Source organism: Rhincodon typus, chromosome 9 (assembly GCF_021869965.1).
Source record: "Rhincodon typus isolate 14 chromosome 9, sRhiTyp1.1, whole genome shotgun sequence".
Classification (NCBI taxonomy): domain Eukaryota; kingdom Metazoa; phylum Chordata; class Chondrichthyes; order Orectolobiformes; family Rhincodontidae; genus Rhincodon; species Rhincodon typus.
The window spans coordinates 36,408,715-36,432,605 of NC_063340.1; the positions used below are offsets into that span (position 1 = coordinate 36,408,715).

Sequence of the window (23,891 nt, forward strand, 5' to 3'; positions counted from 1 at the left end):
TGAATTTTTTTCATATTTAGTGACTTCATTTTGCAAGTTATTTCAGCTAGGAATGCTGAATGCTGCACATGTAAAGTATAGTATTTCAATTTGTACATTGTTTTTTTTTCCAGGAGAGAAAGGTATAATGGAACATAACTCTGGCTTTAACATTGCCTTCCCTGCCACTCTAGATTTCCATAGGAATCAATGTGCTGCAGTTGCAGAAGGTGGGAGCTCCTGGATGCCAGTGCAATCCAAGCAGTAAGCAGTGGCAGCTTGGACACAGTTTATGAGCTAATGGCTGAACTATAGACACCGTGACACATCAGAGAGGGTAGAAATTCCTGGGCAAAGTATTTCAGAAGGCAGTCACACCCCTCAGGATTGGTTCATCTGATTTGCAAACTGATCAGGGAAAGGAGGATGTGACTGAGGGTTTTTTTATTATTCATTCACAGGATGAGGACGTCGCTGGCTAGGCCAGCATTTATTACCAATCCTGTAATTGCCCAGAGGGCAGTTAAGAGTCAACCATATTGCTGTGGGTCTGGAGTCACATGTAGGCTAGAACAGGTAAGGATGGCACAAAAACAGAAATTGCTGGAAAAGCTCAGCAGGTCTGGCAGCATCTGTGAAGAAAAATCAGAGATAATGTTTCGGGTCCAGTGACCCTTCCACAGAGCCTTTCAGTTTTTATTAGCTAAGGATGGCAGTTTCCTTCTATAAAGGATATTAGTGCACCACATGGGCACTTTCCTGGTAATCAGTAATAGATTCTTGGTCATCATTAGACTCTTAATTCCAGATTTTTATTGAATTCAAATTCTATAATCTGCCGTGGTGGGATTTGAAACTGGGTCTCCATTTTAACAGTCCAGTGATTAATACCATTAGACCACCACCTCCCATGCAGGTAGTGGACACAGAAGGCAGAAATGCAGGAATCTCAGCCTTTGCAATTCTCCAACAGGCTTGAGGGTCTTTCAGCTTGGATAAATGAAAATGATGAGCATGAGGGCAACAAGATGGGTAAGTTTTCTGACTGTGGGTCAGAAGGCTATTCAAATGGTAGAAGGGGACAATATAGTGAGGGAGATTGGCTCTGTTCTTGACAGCAAGTAGTAAAAGTCTGGAAAATCATGTTGCCTGCCAGTGCCATATTTGGTGACACCTGATGAGGGCTGGAGTGGAATGTTTTAGTAGGAGGGGAGGATCCAGTCATCATGGTCCAAGTGGATATCACCTATAGAGGCGAGTCAAGGAAAGAGGTTCTGCACAGTCAAAGTGAGTAGCAAGGCACCAAATTAAGAAGCAGGAACTGAAAGGAAATAAGCTCTGAGTTATTGCATGGACAATGTGCAAACTGACAGAAATGAATCTGTGGTTCAAAGACCAATGTGAACAAGTGGATTTCAGTTTTTGGGCACTGAGACTAGTACCCGGGAATGTCGGTACCAGTGGGACAGTCCAGACCTGAAAGTTGTTGAAACAGCGTTTTAGTGAGTCACGTTACAAAAGAAGTAAAGAAGGTTTTAATTTAAATAGTGGAGTCAAACAATCAAATTTGTGAAGATGTAGTAAATCAAAGAGTAGAGACTAGGCAAGAGAGAAGGGCATTTAATATGGGAAATGATAAACAAATCATGACCGGAAGGAATAGAGAGTATAAAGGGTCAATCAACAGATAAAATTAGAGGTTACAAAAATAGTTAAAGGATATATCTGAAGGCTCTGTATCTGAATGTACATTGCACAAATGGGGTAGATGATAGCCTAGTCATACTGTCACTAGGCTATTAATCCAGAGACCCAAGTAATTTTCTGGAGACCTGGGTTTGAATCCTGCTGTGGCAGATGGTTGAATTCAAATTCAACCAATAATCTGGAAATAAGAGTTTAATTGCTGATTGTCAGGAAAAACCTGTCTGATTCACTAATGTCCTTTAGGGAAGGAAATATGCCATCCATACCTGGTCTTGGCCTACATGTGACTCCAGACCAACAGTAATATGATTGACTCTTAACTGTGCTTTTGGCAATTAGGGATGTGCAATAAATACTGACCTTGCCAGTGACTCCCCCTTAAGATCTAATTGCCATTACTAAGACCTGGCTGCAGGATGACAGATTGGGATATAAACTTTGAAGGATACGTGACATTTAGGAATGACAGGAATAGGAAAAAGTGCAGAGTGGCTCTGTTAATTGATGGTGGTATCAGCATAATAGAGAGGCATGACCTAAATTCAGGAAACCAGGATATAGAAACAGTTTTGGGAGAGATGTGAAATGATAAAGGCAAGAAGTCACTTGTGGGAGTGATGTACAGCCCTGTAATGGTAACTGTGGTAGGATGGAGCATAAAAGGGTAAAAAATGAGAGCTTGTCAGAAGGTTCAGTAAAAGTCATGGGGATTATTATCTATTTATAGACTAGAAAAATCAGACGGGAAAGGTAACCCAGATGAGGTCACTGATCGTTTTCAGGGTAATTTTTTAGATGACATGTTCTGGAGCCAACCAGAGAGTGGATTATACTAGACTTGATATGGTGCAACAAGATAGGATTACTTAGCAACCTCATAGTGAAGGTGCCCCAGATAGCGATGGCCGTAATAGAACTGAACTTCGAAGGAAAGAAGAATAAGTCCAAGATTAGTACTTTAAACTTAAATAAGGGCAATTATGCAAACAAGAAAGCAAAGAATTTAAGGAGATATTTCAGAATTAACAGAATAGGTACACATAATAGAAAAATTCCAAAGTGAGAGCCAACTATCCGTGGTTATCTGAAAAAGTTAAATAGTTTCAAACTTAAAGAAAAAACGTATAATTACACAATTCAAAAAATTGGACAGATGATGAGAAACAAGAAAGAATGAATTAAAAATGAGCAGGGAAAGTTAGACTCCAAAAGAACATTAGCAAGAAATATAAAAAGTAATAGTTTATATAGATATTTTTAATAGAGTTAACAAGGTGAGCATTGATGTGATAGAAAGTGAGTTTTTGGAATTAATATTGTAAAATAAGGAGGTGGTAGGAGATTTGAACAAATACTTTGAATCAGTGCTTATTGTTAAGGATATAAGAAGTATCCAAGTGTCAAGGGAAAAGCAATGAAAAGGCAAGGAGAGAGGAATTCCAAGAAAATTCCTGAACTCATTGCAGAAGCAGTCATGCAAAGACTAGAACACACTACCCTCCCTCGAATTCAACCTTAACTGTTGATGTGGTATGTAGATGACACATTTGTCATTATTAAATGCAACAAATTAGAAAAGACCCACCACCACATCAACAGCGTATTCACAGGGATTAAATTCGCAAGGGAAGAAGAAAACAACAATCAACTTCCGTTTCTGGATGTTAAAGTTGAGTGTATGACCAACGGGGAGTTCCAAACTTCGGAGTACTGAAAAGCAAGCCGTATTGATCATATCCTCAACTTCCACAGCAACCCCTACAAACAAAGCTGCATTAGGACACTATTTAAATGGGCTAGGACACACTGCAATGCCCTGGAATTACGCAGGAAAGAGGAGAAGTACCTATTTAGAATCCTCGCTATAAACAGATATCCCCGCAACTTCAACCGCAGATGCCTACTAAACAGACAACAACAGGAGGACGCAGTACACCCTAACACACAGGTCACACTGCCATACATCAAGAACATATCAGAACTGACAACAAGACTCCTAAGACCACAAGGAATCATGGTGGACCACATGCCCACATGTCCACAGCCACTCTACAACAAACACTTACAAGAATTAAAGACCCCATTCCCACAACATGCAGAACGAACGTGGTTTACAAAATACCATGCAACGACTCAACAACTACCACAAACATTACATCGGACAGACAGGAAGGAAACTAGCCATCAGAATACATGAACATCAGCTAGCAGCAAAACGGCACGACGAACTCTCCTTAATGTTGATGCACTCAGACAATGAAGGCCATCAGTTTAACTGGGACAAGGTAACCATAGTAACCCAAGCCAAACATAGACACACACAGGAATTCCTAGAAGTATGGTTCTCCACCCGTAATGCAATCAACAAACATAGAATTGGACTCCATATACAAACCCATACAGATCAAAACCAGAAATGACAGTACTCACCATAACGGACCAAACATATAAATTCCAAGCGGAGTAGAATAACATCGCTTCGTCGGAGGCTCCACTGATGATGTCAACTAGTATGGTGATGAAACACCTGAAGAAGAACAAGCCAGCTCTGCAAGCAAGTCAACAACCTCCTCCACAACCTGAGCTACAGATCTTTGTCAAAACATTGATAAATGGGTTATTTTCAGGTTGACAAGATGTTATAGGTGGTATGCTAATGAGATCAGTGCTCACCTTTTGTAAGCGATTTGGATTTTGGGATGAAGAAACGATAACTATATTTGTAAATGACACAAGGTAGGAAAGTAATTGTGAAAATGAGAGTTAAAAAGGGATTTGGATAGATAAGAGATTGGTCAAGGATATGGAAAATGGCATATAATTTGGGAAATTATGAAACTGTCCATTTTTAGAATTAGAAGTAGGTTTTATTGTGACATGTACTCAAGAGCAGGGATACAGGAGTAGTGAAAAGTTTACAATGTCGACATTCCTAGCAGCATTTTAGGTACAAAGCAGAAAAATAAAGAAATAAGTTAAAAGTTCAACATTACAGTTCTTTTTAGTATAAAGTGGAAAAATAAAGAAAGTTGGAAGTTCAGCATTATAGTCCTTATTTAGCCATGGGCCTGCAGTCGCTCCATGCTGGGCTTTCCCCACAAGGGCTCAGAGTTCCCACAAGAGCTCGATCTTGCTCCGGCGCTGGGCTCTATCTCCTACGTGCTGCTGTCTCGCCGCCCACTGCCAGAGTCTCACCACTGTCCGCCATCTCGGCTCACCAGCCATCTCATCGTTGAGTGTCAAAGTACCAATCCAAACCCCAGCCCCAGCTCTTAACCCCAACACTGTCACTTCCGTGACCAAGCTCTCTCCAGAAGGTAAGCGTAAAAAAAACTAAAGAACTAAAAAAAAAAGAGAAAACAAGTAAAACAGACAAAGTGGATGAGCCCCAGGCTCAGAGCCTGGACGCTGCCTCCTCTGCTGCTGATATCTTGCTATTTTGGCAGGAACAATGAAAAAGAAGCATATTGTCTAAAAGGTGAGAGATTGCAGAGCTCTGAGATGCAGAGAGGTCTGAATGCCTTTGTGTATGAATCGCAAAAGGTTAGTATACAGGTACAGGAAATAATTAGGAAAGCTAATAAAGCTTTATCATTTATTCTGAAGAGTGTTTAATACAAAATAGGAAGGTTATGCTTCAGTGATACAGGGCATTGATAAGACTATCCCTGGAGTACTATGTACGCTATTGTTCTCCTTATTTAAGAAAGCATATAAATGTATTGGAAGTAGTTCAGAGGCTTACTTGACTGATACTTGGAATGGGTCAATTGTCCTATGAGGATAGGTTGAACAGTCTAGACATGGGTCTGCTGGATTTTAGAAGAGTATGTGGTGTGATGTAAGGTGTGTGATTTATATATATTTTAATATCATTTATTTTTGAGTTTGAACTTGTAGCAAATGGGTCTGAAAGGGTTTAATGGTTAACTTTTAAATATTTCTGTAGTCATGTGATTTCTTTTAAAAGACAATATGAGAGAAAGTCTTCATGGCAAGTAATAGGTTTTTGTTTACATTGAGAGAATGTATAATGAAGTTGACAGTTGTGCACTAGTCTCCGGTTTGGGAGAATTAAGAATTGATTTTTTTTTTCTTTTGTTTGGAGGAAACACCCATATCTTGGAAGAAAATTTTTTTCAGTTTCAGTTTAGGCAGTTCTGCACGAAGCTTCCAGTGTGAAGCTATTGTTTCTGAGAAAGGGGGAAGAAAGTTTAGAATTGTTAAAGGTAGATTACCTTTCTGTGAGGAGTTTAGTAAAAGTTCCAGAACAGTAGTATTTGGTTAAAACCCTGAAGGGGTTATGTGAAGCTGAGAAAGTCTATACGCAGGTGTATGACGAATTCAGGAAGAGGTTGTCAAAGTCTCAAGACTGGGAGTTAAGGCCTCATTTAAATAAAACACTTTCAGAGCGGATTCATCTCATTCTCCAATAATGTCAGCAGTTGTGATCATAACAGTGGTGATTAGTTTGATATACATGATCTGGAGTAGTTGTAATAGGGTGCATGTAAAAAGGATTTTTTCTCTTGTGGGAGAATCTAGAATAAATGGATCTCTGTTTATAAGTAAGGCATGACCTATTTAAGACAGAGTTAAGGAGGACTTTTTCTTCCTCACAGGGGTTTGTAAGTGTTTGAAACTCTTCCTCAAAACGTAATGGAAGTAGAGTCACTGACTATTTTTAAGGCAGAGGCAGATAGATTCCTGAGAAGCAAGGGTTGAAAAGTTATCAGATTAGCCATAACTTATTAAATAGCAGAGTGGGCTTGAGAAACTGCATGGTCCGTTTGTGCTCCTAATTTGTATGCTGTTATGTCATTTTCACTTAAAATAATTTCACTTATAGTTGTAATTTACATCAATGCAACCATGATTTTGAGGACTTTAAACAAAATCCCACCAAAAATGTGTTCACGTTTACTCTTTTTCTAATTATTTACTTATTCCTGTAGTTCTTTTTACAGGTAATGGTTTGGATTTCAGACTTTTCTCCCAGAAGTTGAGAGAGATTAAAATGTTCCCTCCTTGAAGTCGCCCAATTTGTTTATAGTGGTGGTAATGTATTTTTAGACTGAGATCCACGGTACGCAGTTTCCCATAGAGCAAGGTCAAGACTTTTTTATTCTCTTGCAGCATCTTGACCCCAGTCACACATTTATGGTAACTAATGGATTCAGCTAGTTAGGAGAAAAATGCTCTTGGTGCTAGAACCTTTTATTCCATGGACGAGCATCATCAGGTTAGGAAGCAGCCCATACCTCAGATTGATACTTTTCATCAGAAGCAATATGACATTGTTTTCAGATTGCAGATAGATTTTTCAATGTATATAAGACCATTGTTCCATATGTTGGCTAACAGAACCCACAGTTATGCCAATAAATATTAGCAATACTGTGCTATTGCTAATACTCAGTATAATGCAGAAACATTTGTAAGTTATTCATACAATATTTCCCAAACCTCCAACACACAGAAGTCCAGGTGGAGTTGACAGATTGTGGTAGTTTACTTTATACTTACTCCTTTCCTGTTTAAAAAGCAAAATACTGCACATAAAAAGAATAGCAAAAAGAAGTGAAGGAAATATAATTTACAAGAACCCTAGGAAATATTACACAGGGTCTTCATCACACAACAGCATCAAAATTAGCTTGAGAAATTTGAATGCCAGCTCATTGTGTAAGACAAGGCGTACCCTGATTTTGTATGGTCATACAAAATGTATCATAGTGAATCAACAGTTTAGGCCAGTGGAAATAAAAATGGTTGGAATTTAAATCAGGCTGTCAATTCATGATCACTCAATTTATACAGTGACATATAGTTCGGATCTACCTTCAATCATCTCATTTTTGCAGTAACAAAAATAGAAGAGGTAGAAAGTCTAATACCTCACTTAACAGATTGTGAAGCTATTGTAATTCCACTCACTGGCGCAAAGGTTGTTCAAAACTAGAAATTACTGGAACACGGAAACCACAGGTTCAGAAAGAGTTTTTAAATCACACAACCATCATTTTTCTTCAATAAATTGTTTATTGGGTGGAGAAGTTGTATGCAAGTAACCAAAATGATTCACAACCTCAACAAGAAGCAAGAGGATGTTGGTTACTTCAGCCTAGTGATAGCCATATCTTTCTTTGCCAATTCTGTGTCTTTACTAGTGATAATGCTATTTATGTTGGTCCCAATGAAACACAAAATAAGCAGGAGAGTTAGCAATAGTGCCGAGGGAGAAACAGAATGCACATTTATTGTCAGAAGTCATGATTCACGCTAAATTCTCAATCTGGACATTTGGCAATATTCTTACTGAAGGTGGACTCCAGTTTATACATATAAAGCATAAACACCAGCCTGTTCTATGGTAACAGCTCCAGGACAATTGTATGACTGTACCAATTTTATTCTCCATTCAGCAGTCTCTAGCAACAGACCTTACATAATGGTGTCAAAAGCCTTGCTATTAAGTAGAGATAACCAAATGAGTTGGGTAGGCTGATTGCATGCAGATTGTGAGCAAATATGCATCCAAATTAGTTATGAGGCTCTTTGATCAGAATGACTGTAAATTAAGTAACGCACCAAATTATAGCCCAACCCTTGCTTCATAATCGATACGATTTAACAGGTGCCGAGATGCTTTTGAATCAGGCAGCAGAGTATCTAACAGCTTTAAAAACCCTTTTTCTGATTGGTAGTTTCTGGAGATAAGAACTCGTCATTTCAATCTAACCTTTTCATGACTGGTTTTCTCATGTACAGGGTGGAATTAATTCCGGTCCTTTGCAGTGGGAACCAAGGCAGCCAGTCAATTTACTGTCCATACTCAAATAATTTTGTATAAAAGTCGACTTTTGGGCTATAAAATATCCTTCATTTTTCATATGTCTCCTGTGCAAGTTGAAGTCCAAAATCACACCAAAAAATTCAAACTCATACTCATCACCAACCTGCCACTGAAGTCATCCTGGAGACTGATTCTGGGGCATGAAGTCTTAATGTTTGCCTTGCCAGTGCCATTCAGAGAAATGTAAGCAGTCAAGGCTGTCATGCTGGAGCAGAGTAACCTGACTGGGCTCAGACTGGGGAGACCATCATGATCTCGCCCTTTCCCAACTTCACCATCAGTACAACAATCTCCATTTCGATCATTTCAGTCAAAACTCTATAGCACAAAGGTAACCAACAGGCCCAAACCATTCCAGTTGCATGAGGAATAAACTTTTGTGGAAAGGGATAGCTTTTTTTTTGCTCAAAAAGCTTAATCAAGTTTGTGAAACACAATTTCCCATGCACAAAGCCATGCTGACTATCCCTAATCATTCCTTGCCTCTCCAAATACATGTAAATCCCATCTCTCAGAATCCCTTCTGACAACTTACCCAGAACTGATGTCAGACTCGCTGGTCGATAATTCCCAGGCTTCTCCTTATAGCCTTTTTTAAATAATGGCACCACACTAGCCATCCTCCAGTCCTCTGGCACCTCACCTATGGCTGTAGATGATACAAATATCTCTGCTAGAGTCCCCGTAATTTCTTTCCCAATTTCCCACAATGTTTGGGGATACACATGATCAGGTCGTTTCTATTTTTGAAGACTTCTAGCATTTCTCTTGTATAATGTCAACTGTTTTCAATACATTGATATTTATTTCCCTGAGTTCTCTAGCTTCCATTTCTTTCTCCACAGTAATAACTGACACAAAATATTTATTTAGTATCTCTCCCATCTCCTGTGGTTCCTCACATATGACCTCTTTGATCTTGAAAGGGCTCTATTGCCTCTCTCTTGCTCTTAATGTTTTTGTAGAATCTTCTTGGATTATCCTTAACCTTATCTGCCAACACTACCTTGTATACCCGTTTTGCTGTCCTGATTTCCCTCTTAAGAATGACGCTAAACCCTTTATACACTTAGAGATTCACTTGATCTCAGTTGTCTCTACTTAATATATGACTCTCCTTATTCTTGACCAGATCTCAATATCTTTATTCATCCATTGTTCCCTATTCTTACCAGTCTTAATCCTTCATTCTTATCCAAATCATAGAATCCCTACAGTGTGGAAACATGCCCTTCGCCCCAACAAGTCCACACCAACCCATCCCCCTATAACCCACCTAATCTACTTATCCCTGAACACTATGGGCAATTTAGCATGGCCAATCCACCTAGCCTGCACGTCTTTGGAGTGTGGGAGGAAACCGGAGCACCCGGAGGAAACCCGGGCAGACACAGGGAGAATGTGCAAACTCCACACAGACAGTCGCCCAAGGGTAGAAACGAACCCAGGTCCCTGGTGCTGTAAGGCAGCAGTGCTCACCACTGAGCCACTGTGCCGCCCGATTATCTGTAACCAACACTTCCAGGAGTCCGTGTATTGCAAAAGATGCGTGCAGTTCTTCTATTCTTGTTTCCATGGTGCTTTCTTTGGCTATTGGGTGTTTGATGCCATTTCATGTAGACTCCTGGTGATTCCAGGATGGAGATATACAAAGCCTTCACCTCTGGCAGTGATTAAATCTGTTGGAAGAACATGATCAGAGAGAACATGCAGTTTTGAAAAGCTTACCGGAAGAAGACATCACACATAATGACAAGTTTGAATTCTCCAAACAATCATTTGTTTTCTTAGACACATTGTTAACACTGAAGGTAGATTGGTAGATCCTCAGAAAACTGAAGCCATCTCAGAATTCTCAACTCCAAAGTCAGACCCAATCTTCAAGATTCTTGGGTATAGTGAACCATTTGGCAACATTTGCACCTAACATCATCATAATTACAGAACCCTTGAGACTACTCTTCAAGAAGACTACACAGTGGTTCAGTGGTTAGCACAGTGGCCTCACAGCATCAGGGACCCAGGTTTGATTCCACAGGCTGTGGAGTTTGCACTTGCTCCCTGTGTCTGCGTGGGTGTGCTCCGGTTTCCTCCCACAGTCCGAAGATATGCGGGTTAGGTGGATTGGCCATTGGAAATACAGGATCATGGGGATAAGGTAGGGGTGTAGGTCTGGGTGGGATGCTGTTAGGAGGATCAGTGTGGATTCGATAGGCTAAATTCCTGAGCCTGCAACTCATCCAAACCTCAATCCTGTGTGGCATCCTGTCCTTTTATCCACAGAATTGTCTAGCTACAGACAGCCTTAGCAGTCACCTATATACTTTCCTGGATGCCTGCGACATATTCCATATACCTTTGCCTCAAAGGACAAATAAGTAAAAAAAATGTGTGGGTAGGGGAAGGGGCAAGTATTTGTATCAAATATATATTTAAAAATATTAAATCTATGCACACTTCAAGCCAATTTTTCTACTAAAATCCCTAGATCCATGTCATTAATTCAACTACATTTGTAAATTGTCAATCTAGAATTACACTCTTCTTTCCATTAAGGCAGTTCAATTATTGGTCAAGAATGTAGCTAAGTGTAAAAGGTTGCATAGGTAGGTTCCACTATAGAGCTGAAAACAGGAATTATAAAAGAAACATAAACATAAGAAGAGAATGTATCAGCTTAAAATGGGATTTGAATTATTCCAACTTCAGCACTTTCTGAAACTGTTTATTACAAGGCTTCATGTACAACCCCCAAGGAGATTGACTAGTATGTATACACCCAGCCTATTATTTTACTTTATTAATATTTGAATTATAAATATTATCCCAAAGAGAGAATATTATTCCTGATATACCCCTGATATTTGGAGATATGCTTGGTCATATATGATACAGTGGCTTCATACTCTGACCCCTATTGATGACTTTTCCCTCCTCTTGAACTTGTGGTCAAGATCTGCACAAAGCTAATACTTTTCTTATTGAACAAAATAAAATTTTGAGTTGCTGTAGTAGACCTAAGTCTCCTATTTGGGAATGCACTCAGTCACTGGAATGTCTGTACACCAGTTGTCAAATTTCTACATTCAGACCTGTAGAAAGCAAATCCTTTGGCTGGCATTACAGATGTTTCTCTTCTAGCTGCAAGACTTCAGTTCTGATCAGCAGCTGGTCTATATCATCCAGCAAGTGGTCTCCTGGTTTGAGCTGTCTGTATGACTTGATTTCGTGAATTCTACGTTCAGAGATGTTTTTGCGGTCTAGGGCAGAATACTAAAAGCACAGTAGTGTCTAATGATTGATTAAGTCATTCTGTCAATATTAGTGGTAAATGCCCACTCTAGTCAGGCTAAAACAACTTTTCACAATTACCTGCATTGCCTCTTATTCCATTATCTGAAAGATTGCTTCTCAAATTCAGAGTAACTTTTTCAGAAACAATGTTTGTCTTTGTCTACCTGATGAACATAACAAGCAGCTCAGAGGATCATCTGTTGGAAGGAGGTGGGAGAGGTAGGGATTCTGCTCTGCAGTACTAACCCGGAATGCATAAATTATTTGAACGTTTTGAGACCTGGTGGTTGGCTGGGTGACCATGGGTTACGAGCCATGACATGTTATGGTTCACAATTGTTTATAATAGATTCTGAAACTCACTTTTAGTTTGTGTATGTTGCCACATGTTAATGATATCTCCAGCCCTTGGAGAAAACTATTTGAAGTTGTTCGTGATAGTATTGGATTTGCACAGTGTCATCCCATCAAATTAAACAGAACAGTATATTAAAAGCATGTCCATCAATGTATAGTGCAAGTAGTTGTGTTACAGTTTAGCAACCTTTTGTGTTATCGCACTTGTACAAGATTTATTATGTTGTCTCTCCTGTATACCTCTGTCAATCTAGATTGTGATTCCTCAACCGTCTGCCTTCCCAATGTTTTCAACAAAGCAGAACAACACCCACAATATGATTAATTCAAGACCCAAGTCAGGAATACCTGGAGTAAGTCTTTCATTTTAAATTGCGTTGTTTATTTATGTTCTTTTCATGATTCTGTCTGGTTAAAGGCAAGATGTCACTGTAACAATTAGACTCTCAAATTTGTAGAAAGCAGGCATAAGAAATGAAGGAGAGAAAAAGCAGACGAATACTCCTCTTTATCATGGTAAAAGCAATTAGTATATTGTGGAGAATGGGCCTAAACAATAGACTGGGTTACATTGGCCACTACAGTATAACCTGCTTCCTGCTCCAGGGAGTCACTATACACTTTTACTGAGGTAACACATACACAGAGCTGGGAACTACAAAGCTCATCAACTATTCTCACAGCATCAAAGACATGAAGCTACGCCTCCCTCGGCCATGTGAGGTATCTTTCAATATGCTTACCTTAAAATACTGTATATCCTTAAAAACTCCAGATTTCTTCAGCATGGTATTGGTTTGAAGACTAAGTAAAAGGTTAGTTTCGCTTTATGTCAGTTTGCTCTTTGTGATATCATTAAAAATAATAGAAATAAATGTTTAAACATTGTGTTCTGGTGTCCTTTTGAACCAGCTCCATCCAGAATATTATTAGAGGCAAGTATTCAGATTTTTACATAACGCTTTTACATGAATTTATATTAATGTCATATACACATAGATCATAGAATCCCTACAGTGTGGAAACAGGCCCTTCAGCCCAACCTCCTGTAACCCACCTAATCTACACATCCCTGAACATTATGGGAAATTTAGCATGGCCAATCCACCTAGTCTGCACATCTTTGGACTACGGGAGGAAGCTGGAGCACCCAGAGGAAACCCACGCAAACATGGGGATAATGTGCAAACTCTGAATTTTTTGAAGAAGGGTCTAGGCCCGAAACATCAGCCTTTCCTGCTCCTCTGATGCTGCTTGGCCTGCTGTGTTCATCCAGCTCTACACCTTGTTATCTCAAATTCTCCAGCATCTGCAGTTCCTACTATCTCTCCACACAGACAGTTGCCCGAGGGCGGAATCAAACCCAGGTCACTGGCACTGTGAGGCAGCAGTGCTAACCACTGAGCCACCATGCTGCCCTGACCATGCAAGCAGTCATTATATTTAAACTAGTTGTCATTGTGATGAATTTACAAAAATATTCCCAAAACAGAATGGCCTTTTTATTTTCCTTGCTGTGGAGAAAGTGGAAGATATATTTTACACTAGTGGTGAATATAAGATGGATCTAATTTGTAAGCATTCATTAACTAATCCAACTATTTAGTTTATGTGATAGGGGTGCTGGGACCAGATGAATACAAGGTAAAAGTTTATTTTGTTGCAGCTATTTGTCACATCAAGCTAGGTGCAAAATAATGGCAGAAGTGTGTAGACAAAAGCGCAGAAACGTTTTTGTGATCAGGACAGAATGTCCAAAAATTGGCACTGTGGTGTTAGTTCAATAGTAAGGCAGAAGACAAGTGGAATAAATCTGAAGAGCTATGATGACTTATTTTATTATTTCATGAAATGCGGGTATTGCTGACCAGACAATGAATATCTAGTTAAAGTTAATGTGACTGACTGTGTAAGTTAATGAATAAAGTAAACTTAGAAATAAAATGAAGAGGAAGAAAGTTCATTATATACCATAAATAATGAGCAACAATGTCATGAGGATGAATATGGGATGATTTTAACCCTACTGTCCAGCAGAAGTCTGGCAGGTGTTTTAACAATAGTTTCCAGGCTAAGTTATGCTGGTATGCTTGTGATTTATATACAGTGATTGGGGTCCAATGCTGATGGCTGAAGGCCAGCGTGAAGGGCATTGGAAAACTAAAGAGAACACTCAGATGAGTTTTCTAAAGAAAGAAAGATTTGCATTTACATAGCACCTTTTGATAGATCAGGATGTTCCAAAGCACTTTGGAGACAATTATGTATTTTTCAAGTGTAGTCACTGTTTAATTTAGGAAATGCATTTTGTACATAGCAGAGTTCCATAAACATTAATGTGCTGAGAACAATGTAGCTGTTTTAATATTTTGGTTGATGGATAAATATTGGCCTAGGGCATGGGGGCAAATTCTGTTTCAGGTTCTGATTCAGGTGTAAGAGTTCTACCAACTTTGTCATAGTTTTCCTTGGTGGAGCCAGGTCCAGCAGGAGTGCTACTCCAGGCGACACAAGGAAAGTTTATGCTTCCTCCCACAGAATCTCTGCATCATGTGATGGAATTCTGATTGGGAAAGGAACCTTGAAAAGTGGACAAGTGGCATAATAATGAGGCCAAGTGGTTAAAATGACCATGTCCTCATGTTGCTGGATACACCGGAAACTAACTTCAAAAAGTCATCTGTCACTGCAAACCCAAAAGTTGTTTAAAGAACCCCAATGGAAAATGTAGAAACATTTAAAACATTCTTACAGTAAGCTTTGCTGACAAGGTAGAATTTATTGCTTTGACAATCTGTAATTTTCCCTGAACTGAGTCGTTTGTAAAACATTTCAGAGGGCAGTTAAAAGTCCACTAATGCTCATAAATAGGATGGAAACCCCATATTCAACTCACATCTACACTGACATAACAACTACCTGGCCATTGGCAAAATCTAGCCATTGTGTTTTGGCGTTGTACTGTCCACACATTATTTGTTATATTGTTCATGAACAACTTGCATCTCTCCTCCTGAAACTTTTTCCTGTTAGTATTGGAGTGTTAACATTTTCATTCTTTCTCTCTTTCACACACACACTATCATTTATTCATACTCGCTCTGTCTCACTTTCACTCTTTCTCACATTCAGTAGGTGTCACACTTTCTCATTCTGGCATGTGTCATACTGACTAAAGTTGTTTTATATTATTTTCTGTGACTATCTCCAATCCTGTGCTGCCTTCGAATGTCTCCATGTCTCTTTGGAACATATGTTCATATTACATGATATGAACATATGTAATCAATATCTGTCTCTCACTTTTTCTTAAACGTCTGTGATATTTAGGAGGATGAGAGGTGAGCTAGAGCTAAGATGGTGAAGAGGTGCTGTCATTAGGGCAATTGAGAAAGTTTAAGGCTGATGATTAGGGTTGGAGTGAGTGCATGGGATTAAGTAGGAAAATATGCCAGAAGCACAGAAGGGTTTGGGATGAAGGACAGCTGACCTCTGGCAGTATTCCGAATGGAGGAGAATGGAATGGAAACAATTGAAACACGAGACCGGGGAGCACTGTTCACCAACTTATTTGCTGAAACCAGTTACAGCCATAAATGTTGGCTGATTGCCAAGAAATGAAGAGTTTAACAGTAAGAAAGCAAAGTGGAGAAATGAATAACTGCACATTGATTGAAGTAGGGGAATACAACCAAAAAAATGATAGGTGCAGTCAGCTGAAGAGCTAATATTATGAAACTGGTCCTTGGAGACACAGTGTCAAGAGTATTCAGGAACACCTTAGTGTAAATTGCAAGGGAAACTTCATTTACATTAAGGATGCCACTTAGATCACCTACATTTGCAAATGCATTTTCTGATGTCTGGCACTTGTTTGGAGACAGGCACCAGATACATCATCTCCTCCCTGGGGACAAAAATATTTAGCTTTCTGTGAACCACTCAGTGACTGCTGGAGAGAATGAAGGAAAGTCACTCTGCTGTAGCGTCTATGTTCTGATGATAAGCTTTCATCTTTTACCATGTCCAAATACTGAGCAATAGGTAGGGGAGCTGGATTTGGAGCAGATGGGAAGAGTGTACCTTAATTACCAGGTCTCCCTTGGTAGTCTGGTGAGTCAGAATCACAACTGACCAAGTACTAAGCCATCCTGAGAACATAGCAGATTCAGTTTACTGATCTTTGCTGAATTAGCTGATCTCTGCTTAAGCAACAGTTAGGGGCACTGGGCTAGGGACCATTAAAACTTCCCAGGATCGCTAATTCTGATAAAGGACATTTGGTGAAAACAGAGTCTGGCTTAGATATGTTGAATACTATTGCTCTTGTATTGTTAAAAATGGACACTTTGGGAGGTACCCATTTCCCTTTGGCTTCATACCTCAGTATATTAAAGACAGATGGGGAGGAAAAGAGCAAAAGTCCAATGATTATGACGGTACATGAACAGACTCATAAAAGAACATTGCAAGTCAAAGTAGTTTTTATAACAACAAAAACAGAAATTCCTGGAAATGCTCAGCAAGCCTGGCCACATCTGTGGAGAGAAATCAAAGTTAACGTTTTGGGTCCAGTGACCCTTCCTCAGAACTGAGTAAATTGAATTTTAAAAAAAAGTAATTTTTATTACTGCTGACTTTACATTGTACTTTGACATTCATTTTCCAATATAACAAATGGAGTATTTGTGCTTCTTATGGACCAGATCCACCAGTTTAGAAAGTGGTACTTTACATTTTACTGACACCATTATTTTCTTACTTGTATGGCATTCAAATTGAATGCTGTTTATGAGAATTTCTGCTTATTATAATTCAGTTTGTATCCTGAATCATTTATTCCAGCTTTAGTCACCCAAGAAATCTTTCACATTTCCTCCCTGTGGTAAATAGCAAGACAAATATCCATCACTGGTTGCTGCCTATCTAATACAGTACCTATCCAATATAGGCCTTTGGTTCATAGGTTAGAACATGTCTGATTTCCAATAACTGGAGATATCTTATTGCAAAACTACTGTACTGGTTAAATACCTGCTTTCATTATAGTTGGTTGATGTGCAAGATTGAAATTACTTTGTCACACTCCTTAGTTGTTTTAATGGGTAAAGGCATTGCATGGTATCGTTATGATGCTTACAGAATACAAAAACACCAGGTTTGATTCTCAATAAAAACCAAAAGAACTGCGGATGCTGAAAATCAGGAACAAAAACAAAGTTGCTGGAAAAGCTCAGCAGGTCTGGCAGCATCTGTGAAGGAGAAAACAGAGTTAACTTTTCAGGTCCGGTGACCCTTCGTCAGAACTGATAGTGGCTGGGAAAACGTCAGTTTATATGCAGAAAATAGGGAGGTGGGTGGGGTAGGGAGTAAATGATAGGATAGAGCCCGAAGAGAGAGAAAGACAGTTGGACAGACAACGGAGTTGCTAACGATCAGGCTGGGAGGGTGAATAGTTGTTAATGGGTTTTCCCAGCCACTATCAGTTCTGACGAAGGGTCACCGGACCCGAAACGTTAACTCTGTTTTCTCCTTCACAGATGCTGCCAGACCTGCTGAGGTTTGATTCTCAGTCTATGCTGAGTGATTTTATCAGTGGTTACAGCTGAAATATAACATTTTGCCTCATTGTCTTCGAGTCAGAAAGAGAACGGCCATCTATGTTGACATTTCTGAATGATACCCGGTGGTATTTTCTGAGAAAATCACATCTGTTACTGTGTATTCACGGTGCTATTTCCCATTATTTCCATAAAAAAATCTCCTTTTGTTGTAGTTATCGAGAAGATGTCTGAGACTGTAGCATTCGCAATAATGGCAGGAGTTACTTACAAATGTTACATAACACACTCAGTGGTCTCGCAGGGAAAGATTCAAATCCCATCAGTCCACCAATGGCAGTCGCATGGCTTTTCAAATGTCTCAGTCATTTGTTAGGTTTAGGAAGTTTCCAGAAATGCATCTGATCCTTATCAGTCTACCAGTAGCTAATTATGCACGCATTGAAATCCTGGTAATCTGATACTTCTGAGAAAGATGCATCTGATCCCTGTCAGTCTTCAGATAGGCATGTACTATACACATGTTTTAATAGTCTCATTTGTCCTAACAGGTGTGGGTATGATGTTAGGTATGTATCTTTTGTCTGTCAATCCACTGGTGGTCAGTGATTTAAGATATGTATCTACTCCTGGAGACATGTAGAATGGGAGGTGATAGTGAATGCACCCATGATCCCAGTGATCTGGAATGGCTTCTCAATTCTTTTCAATTCAATTCAAACGTTAATGTATTTCTGAAGAAGGGTCTAGGCCCGAAACGTCAGCCTTCCTGCTCCTCTGATGCTGCTTGGCCTGCTGTGTTCATCCAGCTCTACACCTTGTTATCTCAGATTCTCCAGCATCTGCAGTTCCTGCTATCTCTAAGAATCATTGCAGACTGTGGGAGTGAGAATCTAATGTTTCCATTGTTCTCTTCCTGCATTTCCAATGATATGTCAGGACTGTATATCAGCCTGTTAACAGGGACCTTATTGCATGCAATAGCAGTCATAAACTTGTTGTGGTCAAGCTATTTCTACTTACAGTGAAAATACAACAGACTCATGGATGTCACACGGAGATTGACAACACATTCCCATATTTGCAATGCTCATGGAGGAATGGTGCAAAACACACCACAATTCATGGCAAAATTCCACTGAAATGATTTCTATTCTTCCCACAAGTTGGGTATTTGATCTTACACACTAACAATTGGAGTGTCATAAATCAAAGCAATTCTAGCCCATAATTTCCACTGCAGTTCCCTGATGCATTGTTGTAATGTTGTGCAAATTATTCTGCTCCTGTGCTGAAAACTGGAATCGATGAGAATGAAGGGTAAAGCCCATTGGTTGAAAGTCATATCTGGCACAAAGTAAGGTGGTTGTGGTTGAGTCAGTCATCTTCACTCCAGGACATTTCTGCAGGTGTTCCTCATGGTAGTGTTCTAGGCATAACCATCTTCAGCTGGTTCACCGATAACCTTCCCTCCATCATAAGGTTAGAAGTGGGGATGTTTGCCAATGAATGCACAATGTTCAGTACCTTTATGAATCTTTAGCTGAAGCAGTCTATGCCCAAATGCAGTAAGACTTGCACAATATCCAGGCTTGGGCTGACTGGTGACAAATAACAAGCCATACAAGGCTCAGGCAATAGTCATCTCCCAAAAGAAAAGGGATCTAACCATTGCCCTTGGCATTCAATGGGATTACCATTGCTGAATCACCCATTATCAACATCCAAGGGTTGGCATTGACTAAAACCTGAACTGGACTTGCCTTATGAATGTAGTGGCTACAAGAGCAGGTCAGAGGCTAGGAATCTTGTAGCTAATAATTTATCTCCCAATTCCCCAAGCCTGTCCACCATCTACAAGATACAAATGAGGAGTGTGACAGAACATTCTACACTTGCTTGGATAGATGCAGCTCCACCACACTCAGTAAGATTGACACCATGCAAGGAAAAGCAACCTGCTTCATTGGCACTGTATTCACAAACATTCACTCCCTCTTCCACCGACGCTCAGCAGCAGTGTGCACCATCCACAAGATGCAATTCAGAAATTCACCAAGGCCCTTGGGGCAGCATCGTTCAAACCCATCTAGAAGGACAAGGGCAGCAGTTACATGGGAACTCTACCACCTGCCAGTTCCCTCCAAACCACTCATCATCCTGACTTGAAAAATATATCACTGTTCCTTTGTCTCTGGATCAGAATGGATCAGCTTTATTGGCCTACCTACACCAAACGGACTGTGGATCAAGTAGGTAGCTCACCACCACCTTCTCTAGGGCAGCTCGGGATAGACAATAAATGCCAGCAGAACCCACTCCCTGAATGAATTAAAAACCAGAGTGGAAATTCTAATTACATGCTGCCGTTTAAGCTTTTAACACATTCACAAGTATATACATTTCCTGGATTCATGGAGAAAAGAGCTTTGTGCTTTAGTATTTAGACATACCACTTGTGTTATACACCATATCATAGGTTGGCCCACAATTTCATTTCAAACTTCTACTAAGTTGGTTCATCTCAGTTTCAGGTGCAAAACAGCAATTATAAATAGCCTGTCTATTACTTAGCAACATAGAGGGATATCAGCCTGGATTTCCATTTCTGACCTCTTTCCAATTATTCACACCGAAAGAACAACATGGGGCTCAGCAACGATGCCCAAACCCTTGATCACAGTTTAATCTATGTAGGCAAGGCAACTATTTTAATGGATTGCTTCAATTTGCATTTTTAAAAAGTTTACAAGTACACTTAATATTTATAGATGGTACGTTCCTTTATTTAGAGTCATAGAGATGGACAGCATGGAAACAGAGCCTTCAGTCCAACTCATCCATGCTGACAAGATATCCTAGATAAATCTAGTCCCATTTGCCAGCATTTGGCCCAAAATCCTCTAAGCCCTTCCTATTCATTTACCCATTCAGATGCCTTTTAAATGTTGTAATTGTACCAGCCTCCACCACTCTGCCCCTCAGATTTTATCAATGTCGATAAGGTCACCTCTCAGCCTCCAATGCTCCAAGGAAAATAGCTGCAGCCTATTCAGCCTCTCCCTATAGCTCAAACCCTCCAACCCTGGCAACATCCTTGTAAATCTTTTCTGAACCCTTTCAAGTTTCACAACATCCTTCCTGTAGCAGGGTGACCAGAATTGCACACAGTATTCCAATATTTACTTTGATTCTACAAATTGTTAGATGAAAACCCTTAAAATGGCGCAGGAGAATCCTCATCACATGGAAGTGCATCTTGACAAGCTATACCAGATGTACAGGCGCTCTTTTGCTAACATGGTGGAAGCCCAACGGTGAGTCTTTGTCTTTTTCACTTCAAATCAAATCATATGCCTTTACTTTTTGTGTCGCTGTTTTCTCTTGCTTTTTTTTGCATTAAAACAAAACTCACTCAGAAGGTTATTGAGTGGAAAATAGAAAATATACAGGAAATTGCATGAACTTGTCATAAGGTGTTCTGATAATAAATAACTTCTAGGCATTTGCTTTGCTTTTATTGAGAATTCATACAACAGTGTCAGTGCATTAACACCACATTGTGTCTGCATGTTAGTGGATTCTGAAAAGAGTGTTGATACAGTTCATGCTCCAGAATCATGAGCTGGAATACTTGATCTGAAATTTGAACCATAAATTCTTTGTCGCATGAGTAAATGGGTCACGGTAAAATAGAATCTGACTGTCTGCGAGAGAAAGTCAGCTACCAATTCAATTTTGCCTTTATTTGCATTTGAATCAGGTTGAGGGAGTTGTTTTGCTTTAAAAGAGAAATGTGTCCTTTGTTGTAACAATTAAAGCCAAGGTCATTTTCCCATTCCCCTTTATCAGTTAAAATGGACATGGAAATGGCAATAAAGAAGAAAGTTTGTTCTACTGACTGAAATGTAAATGTGAGCTTTGTTCACATGAATTAAACTCACCATTGTGCCACTTAATGTAAATTTATTCATTTCAGCTACATGTGTTTGGAGATCTTTAATTGTGGCAACAGTTCCATTTGCTCACTTATCTAGGTACCAGAAGAAATTGGCTTGTACACTAAATGCAATTTTTCTTTGAGATTTCAACAATCTTTTAAAAACAAATGCAGCATATTGTTCATATTACTACTGCTGAAATGTGCCTGTTTAAATGCCAGGTTAGGATCATTTGATGTCCACCAGAGCTGGACGTACTGCTGGCACCCATGGCCAAAGTTCACAGATGAAATTTGGGCACAAAAATAAAGTACCACATGATGGCCACTTCCCTATTCACAGATCAAAGCGCAATAGGAAACAGCATTTCCACAACAACAGGAAGAGAATGGTGTGGTATGAGGGAAATGTGCAAAAAAAACCCTTCTGAAGAAGGGTCTAGGCCCGAAACGTCAGCCTTCCTGCTCCTCTGATGCTGCTTGGCCTGCTGTGTTCATCCAGCTCTACACCTTGTTATCCCTTAATGATTTGTTCTTAATCATAGGCAAGTTACTGGGGCGAAGAGTAGAGTTATCTTCTGTATCTTACATTACCATCATACAGATTGCCAATTACATTTCCAATCAAAGGATCTCTTATTTCACTGTCTATGAAACAGTGGGTCTACTTTTCACATAAAGTACACATCTACCTTGTAAATGTTATGCAGAAACAATAATTTTCCTTGCAATAGCTGCATCTCTGTTTCCTACACAGGAATCAACAGAACAGAGAACTAGCTCTTAGATCCTTCATCAACGCTGCTATAAATCATTTAATACTCCAAACTTTCTTTTGTGGAAGTGCCTGGCCTTAGCTCCAAACCTTTCCCTCTCTATTATTGGAAATAAGGAACTTACCAAGTTGAGGACTGGGGATACATCTTCCTGTTCTATGATGATATATTTGAAATTGTTGAATTATCTGCCACATTAGTCCACTTTTATGGAGCTAGAATTCACTCTGTAAACTGTTGTGTAAAGCCTTTTCTTTCTAGTCATGTAATAACCTCCTTTAAAGCCTTCCCAAGTGGAAAAAGACAGAAATTCTGAATCTTACCATTGGCAATATCTGGGTACTTCTAACCATACTTTTAATCATAAAGTCCTAATGATAGTACTTTGGCTTTGTGTTCATTTCTGCTTGAATACTTGAAGCCCCTTGGTATGTTTACTATATTAAAGTCATTGGGTCAAAATCCTGGAACTACTCCATCCCTGACGCCAAATGGGCTGTGGCAGTTCAACAAGGCAGCTCATCACAACCTTCTGAAAGGAAATTAGGGATGGGCAATAAATGCTGGCCGAGTCAACAAAGCCCACAATCCTGAATGAATAAAAAATTAAAGGCGCGATATAAATTCAAGCTGTTGTTTGAAAGTAAACATTTGTGCATTCCAATGTAGATGCAAAAAATACTTGTAATTTCCTTTTTCTAAGTGTGTGCAAAATTTATGGAGTTGGTTGATGTTTACTTATCACAGGTTTGATTTAATTTGGTTTCAACTTAGATCAAATTGTAATAAACTAAGAAATGTTGCAGTTTAAAAGACTAACTGCAAGTTTAAACTGAAGGTGAGAGTGGATTGCACAATTTGTTTGAATGTCAAGTATAGCAATAATAATTCTTTATAATGTCTACAAATTTCACCATTCTTTGCTTTATGCATTGACTGTATGAAGCCAGAAGATATTAGTGTACATGTAGGGTACTAAAGATTAATCGGAGCACAGTAAATCAAAAAACTGAACACAATTATATCTGAGCAAATAAACATGAGAAGACTTTAATTTATGATTTATATTAATATGTACAGTCTGTTCAGTAAGCTATGACCACGTCAGTTTTCGTTCAAATTTGTTCTTCTCTGTTTGGTGCTACATTGAGTAGACTGCTGGAGAGAAGTGGCCACTTCATGGAATTTGAAGAGCCCAGCATTCAAGATTTTGTACGTAAACAAACTACTTGCATTATACTGTTTACCTTTTCAGGATCCATACCCACAGCACCCAGACATACAAATTACTTAATGTAAAATAAATGTAATTGCTAACGGAGTCATTATTGAAACATATGTGAACAATAGCCTTAACCACACCAAACAGTCCTATGTAGGTTATTTATATGATCATGTGTTACACAAAAAGACAAATGCCC

At 39.3% G+C, this 23,891-nt stretch overlaps 1 protein-coding gene across 2 annotated transcripts in view; it reads left to right on the plus strand.

Annotated features, from left to right (window-relative positions):
* si:ch211-130h14.4 overlaps positions 1 to 23,891 on the plus strand; it is a 121,683-nt gene that overhangs the window by 77,108 nt on the left and 20,684 nt on the right. The window contains exons 9-11 of one of the 2 annotated variants that reach the window (XM_048601484.1): positions 12,448 to 12,546; positions 20,962 to 21,071; positions 23,625 to 23,682. In XM_048601484.1, the coding sequence (XP_048457441.1) occupies positions 12,448 to 12,546; positions 20,962 to 21,071; positions 23,625 to 23,682 (267 nt within the window). The remainder of the gene's footprint in view (positions 1 to 12,447; positions 12,547 to 20,961; positions 21,072 to 23,624; positions 23,683 to 23,891) is intronic. The other variant, XM_048601485.1, reaches the window with a different exon arrangement.